General features: G+C 31.2%; 1 protein-coding gene across 1 annotated transcript; it reads right to left on the reverse strand.

Moving 5' to 3' along the window:
• Positions 1-4372: 4372 nt before the first annotated feature.
• LOC126549774 (uncharacterized protein K02A2.6-like) lies at positions 4373-8458 on the reverse strand. The gene is made up of 4 exons (XM_050200140.1): positions 7558-8458; positions 7160-7410; positions 4493-4618; positions 4373-4384 (listed from the first exon to the last, which is right to left on the reverse strand). Exons 1-4 carry the CDS (start codon positions 8456-8458, stop codon positions 4373-4375), a joined length of 1290 nt encoding a protein of 429 aa, XP_050056097.1.
• Positions 8459-8675: the final 217 nt, after the last annotated feature.

Genomic DNA, 8675 nt, shown 5'->3' on the forward strand with positions numbered 1-8675 from the left:
ACTCATATATGTGCATTTCATAATACATATAATATTAATTTATATTTATAATTTGATTGTAAATGCAAAAATACAATATTCATTATTGCTTTTAATAAATAAACGTTATTATACAGTAAGTTTTTATAAAAAAAAAAAAAAAGAATTTAGTTTTTAATTAAAAAATGCTGACATGAATTGTTTTTATTAAATTTTTTTAGTAATAAATTTTTACCATTAAAGAAAAACAAAAAATATACAGAATAATTTAGATAAAATGTAATACCTATTATAGTATATTATATATTTTTAAAAATGTTGAACATTCTGTGAAGAATGATACTTAGAACATTTTATATAATATGGCGGTCAAATAAAAGAAATAGAAGAATTTTTATTGCAAACTATATAGTACCATTGCATTTGGAGATAGCGCAGGAAGGCCTATGATTGAGCCTTTATTGGAAAGAGTGATTACAGGAAGCAGTCTGAAGTATACCACAATTACAGTGTGACTTATGTTTGAGACCTGGAAATCACGGATAAATGAGAATTTTGAGATACATTTAAAAAAAAACTAAGACAATATTATAGGATTAATAAAGATTTTCTATTCTAGCTTTCAAAGTTTATGGGTGAATTGACTGTGTAGTAAGAGATTAAATTGGAATAAGACGTGAAGAGTGGCTTGAAAAAAAACTTTTAGCTAGAAATCCAGCGTTCTCATTGTTGCCAATAATACCAATATCTAGTAGAAAAGATATAAAAATAGATCTGAAGTTGAGAGAACATTGTGAGTAGTTGATTCTTAAGACGATGGGGGAACGCTTGAAAAGGAAATATTAATCCTTAAGTTTTATAAAATTTATTAAAATCCATTTTTGCAATTTTAAATATTATAAGTGTACCTATAATCTTAATATTATTATCTTATATCATCAATTATTATAATATTAGGTTTTTTCTAACACTATAACTGTGTTCTTTATTATAATTAAATCACTCATACACATTTAAAATACTTTTATTCCAGTTACCTGTTACCTTATTAATAAACTAGGTTGGAGCTATTGAACCTTGCTTTGTGCACACTTAATTATCAATATTGTTTTATTAACACAAATTATAACTATAGTATATTATGTGAAATATGTGAAATCTGATTGGTCATCAGAGTAAAAGTCATCTGTCACACGTTCAACAATCATAACACACATTAATACCATGTAATATATTATATTTAAAACCGTTGCAGAGCTCTGTGTCCGGAAACTGCGGTTTCCGCTTCGCGATCGTTTTGATATATTATAATATTGTATACCACAATTAATAATATCTTCATCACGTTTATATATTGTTAAAGCGGTCGTTCTTTCCATATCGCACACATACCATCGTCATCGCAGAATATAAAAAGGTGTATAGTGCGGCGCGCACGTACACTCATACACATACATACGCGTGTATTGTCCATACATAATAATATAGACTATAGAAGAGGTGTTGACTGACACGGGACCGAAAAAGGCGCGGGCGGTTGAGTGATTAGCTCATTGTCGTCGAGTTCACGTCCAAACAAGCGGACTATACGACTTGTTATTATTACAATAAACAATGAACGAATAATAAATATAATATACGGATAAAGTGAGTTAGAAAGAGAGAGAGAGGGTGTCAGTCGTCAGAGTGAGCGAGAGAGATTCAACAACGGATATAAACGAACGAATACTTAGAAACCGCAATCGTTGTAAAGGAATAACCATCATACAACGGAGAGGTGAATCGTCGGGTTAATTAAAGGAGGAGAATTATATTATATTATTATTAGATTTTTGTTTCCTCGCCTATATATAAACTCTATACCCCCGCCTAGATACCAATATACCACTATTTTATACCACCACTGTAGCAGCCGGTCGTTACCACGTCGACTGGAGTTTATGAATGAAACCCAATGACGTCATCTGTTCAATGCGTGCACACTACACATATGTAGGTAAAAAAAGCGTAGGTGGCGGCGTGCCGGTATTCATCTTTGACCCCGGACATCAATATGAGACATTCCGCGAGTAAGGTACGTATGCGTTCAATAATAAAAACAATATTATAATATAATAATAATAGTACCGAACCGTTGTAGGTACATGCTGGATGTTGACGCCGCATAGGCAAGTACCGAAAACACTCGTTGCTCGCACAAAGCGTCCATTGTCTTCGGTCCATTGAAGCCTCCGCCACTGCTGTATACGTGAATATATTATGTTGTATGTATCTGTGTGGCGCGTGTGAGCGATCAAACGAACCGGCGACGAAGAAGAAGACAAGACAATCGAACTTGATTTTTGACGATTCGGCGGTGCTTTATAAACACTGCAGCAATTATAATAAAAGTAACACAACATAAATATATATATATATATATTATATACGAGTGGGTCAGCATAACCCGTAAGATTATCCCACGTTAAAAAGCCACGGCATGAACGATCACAAAATTTGGGGTCTGGCTATAAACGAAATACACATAATTACCGCGAAGCCCTTAACTGTTTCAATTGGTCGCTGTTATAATATGTTCCACAATGAAAAAAATATTTTTTTAGATATACCTCTATCTACTATTAAATATTAATTATTTTTATGTATAAAATTATTACTTGTATAATTTTATACTCACAACTATTACAAACGTTTAGGTGTTTACGACATAATTTATATATATATATAATATAGTCAATACTTGGGTTGACAATTCATTATGATACATTAAGATAGATGGATGATGCCAATATAATTAAACTTTTCCCAACTCATATGTTATAAAACCAATTTTTTGAATGGTATAGTACCAGGGACATATTTAGGATTTAATTTTGGCGTGATATGTATTTATTCATAATTCACTGACTGTTTGGTAGTTTTTAATAATGATTTCTATGATTTATTGAATTCAAAATTAAAACGATTCGTTTCACTAATTTATAAAATTAATAATAAATAACTATTATATAATTTGTATTATAACAAGCTGTCTATGTAACTCGCTATGGTCTTCGCATATTTCGGAGAGCACAAAAGTACGAAAATCTGAAAGCTGAGTTTGAGTGTCTAGCAATTATTGGTTATCAACCGATGTAAATCGTTAATCAACAATGCTATTCATCTAGGGTAAATAGCCCAACCTCCTAACGTTGAAATAAGCCTGGCGCTGTTTCGTACGTAATAAAAAGTTAAGGTCGAATCACGTGTTTGATTGTTAAGTAGTTAGTAATCACCGATAAAGATCAACTTATACTCAACAAAAATTTCCAGGTAGGCAATCCGACAGCATAGGATCGTGGACCACGTAGGTGTAATAAGTAAAATTAGAACTTCGCATAAGCTCAACCACCTATTGTGCTTCGAGTAAGGGGAATTCGAGGAAAACTTCACATGTGGAGTACCGCAAGGGTCAGTTTTTGTGCTCCCCTTGTGGAATATTCTTTACAACGATTAACTGCGAACTCGCCAGATGCTCGGTGTAGAATACCTGGCGTTTGCGGACGACTTCGTGAAAGCCACCAACTCTATTAAACTAGAGCAACTGCTATGGAGCTCAGCACAGAAGGTCCACGACTGGTTAACTCTAACAGGCTGTCATTATCTGTGCACAAGTGCAAGGTGATGGTCATAACAAACGCAAAGACCAACAACGACATTGACATCAAAATTGATGGCAATTGTGTCATCCAATAGCTGCATCAAGTACTTAGAAATGAACATCGACATCGGATGGCAGTTCATAGAACAAGCCAGAACCGTGGTAGTCGAAGCAGGAAAGGATTAACCAAAATCATGCTAAACATAAATGTAGCGAAACCGACAAAAAGAAAACTCCAAGTAATGCCACCCGTTAAAACCACATACTAAGTTACAACCATATATCCAGTATAAACTACATACCACGTTACAACAACATACCTAGTTTAAACCACTAACCTGGTTACAACCACACTCGCGGTAAAAACCACATACCAAGTTACAACCATATACCTAGTATAAACCACATACCAGGTTACAGCCATATACCCAGTATAAACCACTTACCTGGTTAACCACATACCTGGTTAAAACCACATACCGATTTACATCCATATGCCTAGTATAAACCACATACCAGGTTACAGCCATATACCCAGTATAAACCACTTACCTGGTTAAACCACATACCTGGTTAATACCACATACCTGGTTGAAATCATATACCAAGTTACAACCATATATCCAGTATAAACTACATACCACGTTACAACAACATACCTAGTTTAAACCACTAACCTGGTTACAACCACACTCGCGGTAAAAACCACATACCAAGTTACAACCATATACCCAGTATAAACCACTTACCTGGTTAACCACATACCTGGTTAAAACCACATACCGATTTACAACCCTATACCCAGTATTAGCCACATACCACATTACAACTACATACCTAGTATAAACCACATACCATGTTACAACTACATACCTGGTAAAAACCACGTATTTGGTATAAACCACATACTTGGTTAAAACCACATACCAAGTTACAACCACATACCTGGTTAGAACCACATACATGTTTAACACCACATACTAAGTTACAACCATATACCTAGTATAAACCACATACCAGGTTACAACCATATACCCAGTATAAACCACTTACCTTGTTAAGGCGGGTTCACAACTTCCCGTGCCGTGTCGTGTCGTGTAAAATCCTTTTTTCTGATTGGTTTACTAAAATGTGATAATAAAATATGTTCGTGTCGACCAACACGATACCGCGATTACCGCGAAGTTGAATTAATTCAACTTTTGATCGTGCTGGTTACAATGTTCACGACTTGGTATATTATATAAATATATAAAACCCGCGTAAAATTTGATAACCGTGGTACCATGATACTACGGTAGAATTTATGGTTATCAAGTTGGTATCGTCCTGATTCGGGAACGAATTTATATTACAATTTCACACGACACGACACGACACGGGAAGTTGTGAACCCGCCTTTAAGCCACATACCTGGTTAATACCACATACCTGGTTGAAATCATATACCAAGTTACAACCCTATACCCAGTATAAACCACATACCACATTACAATTGCATACCTAGTATAAACCACATACCATGTTACAACCACATACCTGGTAAAAACCACGTATTTGGTATAAATCACTTACCTGGTTAAAACCACGTACCTCGTTACAACCACATTCCTAGTATAAACCATACTAAAGGTTACAATCACATACCTAACAAAAATAACGAGCCGCAGATAATGTACAACTGAACTAACTCCTGAAGATCAGATATTTGTATATTAGTATATTTTATAATAGTAATGTCAATCAAAAATGTCCAACGTATCATGACGTGAATCCAGATTAAGTTAGTTTAATAAATTTGTTGTTAAAATATTACTCTAATTTATAAGTTTAAGATGATCGAAAATATAATTTGTGGTTATCAATTTTTTCGACGATTTGACACTGGCACACTGGTACATAACAAAACAATATATTTGTAAAAAATAAAATAAATGTTCATTTGACTGTTGTTATATTTTATTTGATCATAAATTAATTATTTAGACGATCTTCAATCAAACACTGCTATAAAAATATGTATGCTTAGGTAGTACCTATTTCGTGATCGCACGAATTGATATATAGAATAATTTTATTAAAAAATAATTATTAGATAGAATTTATATTTCGAAAAGATTTATACGTTTTGCTGTACAAAACCATGTATGGATGCATATATAATATATTATAATTGATCGGACTTTGTTTTATTGATAGCCTTACATAAATCACATGGAAATGTCAACGACACATGCATTTATTGGTAATAAATCTTACGAATGTATCTTATTGAAATACTCTTCCATGAAATATGATACGAACGTCATCAATATGGATATAATAATATTATTATGTAGACATCTATATTATGACATTAATGTATTACATTCGTATACGTATTTTATCATTATAGTGCACAGAAATGAAAATGTGGCACGGTGGTACCTACTTAATATTATATCTATTATATTTTAATTGATAATATTTTTTCCCTATACAGTTACTACCCTTACGTATATATTACCTTTAAAGTTTTTTTAGCGCGTCTACATGCAACGCCCACTATATATTATTATTTCTTATAGGTACATATTTTGGAAATTACTTTTATAGCTTCATTAAAATTCACATTGCACTTGGCATAGATAGTTGTCAATCGCTAGAATAGAATATTATGTTATGAAATGTTTAATATAGTATGTATATTTATAAACGAGTAAGCCAGGTTGGTTTTTTGACAGTCCTGTTGTACAATAATATGTAACAACAATGATATTATATTCAATATTGTAATATGGTATATGCAGCGTTGTATTTAGGAAAAGAAAACAAGCTGACGTTACCCCGAGTAGTTAATTTTCATTGGTAGCTAATATTTTAGATTATAAACAAAGTGATGAATGTATTGATCTTACAAATTACAATGATGTTTTTGTTTTGTTTTGTTGTTATGTGTCTATGATACACCATAACTTGTAGAAATAATGCTGCAATTTAAAATTTCTGCTGTTTTAATCAAGATGTAATGAATCATATTTAAAAACTATTTTATTACACTTATTAATAATTACATCATTATAATATATTAATAACATTACAAACTCATGATGAACAACTTGTCAACTTAATAATCTAATATATTAACATTTAACGTGTTTTGTGTATCTGTGTGTGTGTATACAAAATATAAAATAATAACATAACCTCTAATAATAATAATAATGATAATAATCTGTTATCATAACATCCTCCTTTTTAGTTTAATAAGATTTATAACAATAACAAATAACATACATCAATAAATAATCATATAAATTATAAGTGTTACTCAACTAATACAATATTTATAAACATTACAATAAATTCTTTTTTATATATATCATAATACACTTTATAGAACCTTATTTTATTTCTTATAATAATAATACAATATATTATATATAAAACATAACTTTAACTTATTTAAATATTTAACCCTCATTATTTTGTATAATATATTAACCTATCTGGTTTTTTACTAGTTCTCTCTGACCTTCTTATTTTATCAGTATCACTTACATTATGATTGTTTGTCATCACTACATCTGTCATTTCTTTATCTTCTTCCTCCTCAAACTCTAAGCTTATTGTTTTCCTTTTCCTAAGAAATATTATATTTCTTCTTAATTCTCTTCCCTTTGAATCTTTAACTAAGTAACATCTGGGCCATTTTAGCTTTTTCATAATTGTTGCCTCACTCCATGTTTTTTTAAATTTATCTTGTAGCCAAACCTTTTCTTTTTCTTCAAACGTTGTTTCTTTTACTGTCCCTTTTTTATCAAAATATTTTTTTTGATTTTTCTGGTTTTCAATCATTTTTTCTCTTACATTTATATTCATATTTTTAGCTTGTATGTCCTTAATAGGTAATTTTGTTCTCAACCTCCTCTTTTGTAACAGCTCTGCAGGTGACATACCAATATTTACTAACGGGGTGTTTCTGTAGTTTAGTAAAAAATCTTCTATTTCACCATTAGTTTCACTACACTTTCTAATCATGTTCTTTATCAAACCTACATACTTTTCTGCTAGCCCATTACTGACTGGGTAATTCGGACTTGTATTATTAATTACAAATCCCCACTGTTTTGCAAATAATCTAAACTGGAAACTATTGAACGGCATATTATCTGCTATTAAGACACTAGGGATGCCAAACCTTGAAAATATTTTTTTACATTTTTTTGTTAGCTCAGTTGCTGTTTTCCACTTTAATTTACTTACCTCTACCCATCTAGAAAAATAATCCACTATAATTAAATAATCCTTTCCACCATAACTAGCTATATCTACTCCAATTTTATCAAATGGTACATCAGGAATCTCATGGTTCAGTAGCTCATTCTTACTATTACTTCTAGTGTACTTGTTACAAATAGTACATGCCAGAACTAAATTAGTAATATTAGATGCAATACCTGGCCAATACACATGTTGCTTCGCTAATTCTTTTGTCTTAGATACTCCCTGATGACTGCCATGTAACTGTTTCAATATACTACATCTTAAAGTTGTTGGTATGATTACTCTATTCTCAAAATATACTAACTCATCTTCTACTGTTAAATCTGACCTTATTTTAAAAAAATGATTCATCTCACTTTCTTCTTTCAACTTATTTGGCCTCCCATATAAATAATATTCTTTTACTCTACTCAATATTTCATCTTTATTTGTTTCTAATTTTAATTCAATAAGTTTATCTGTGCTATACTTTAATTCTGTGACTTTTACTGTATGTATCAGATCTCTTAACGATTCATCATCATTCTCATCTTTATGAATTATATTTCTTGTTAATAAGTCAGCTATATACATATATTTACCAGGTAAATATTCCAATGTAAATCTATAATTTATTAACTTTAATTTTAATCTTTTTAATCTATTGTTTTCAATTTTATCTAAACTTTTTCTCACTATTGACACCAATGGTTGATGATCCGTATAAATCTTTAACTCATTGTGTCCATAAATATAATAATGAAATTTTCTGTTATCATAACATCTGCAAACTGAATATTCTTGATGCATA

The sequence above is a fragment of the Aphis gossypii genome, chromosome 2, assembly GCF_020184175.1.
Source record: "Aphis gossypii isolate Hap1 chromosome 2, ASM2018417v2, whole genome shotgun sequence".
Classification (NCBI taxonomy): Eukaryota; Metazoa; Arthropoda; class Insecta; order Hemiptera; family Aphididae; genus Aphis; species Aphis gossypii.

Excerpts from the sequence above, each read along its gene's own strand:
- LOC126549774 (XM_050200140.1), bottom strand. The coding sequence starts at position 8,458 with ATGTATATAGCTGACTTATTAACAAGAAATATAATTCATAAAGATGAG. Across the intron at positions 7,411-7,557 it reads CACCCCGTTAGTAAATATTG|GGACAGTAAAAGAAACAACG; the intron begins GTATGTCACCTG and ends TTGATAAAAAAG. Across the intron at positions 4,619-7,159 it reads TGATGACAAACAATCATAAT|GTATATGGTTGTAACTTAGT; the intron begins GTAAGTGATACT and ends GGTTTATACTAG.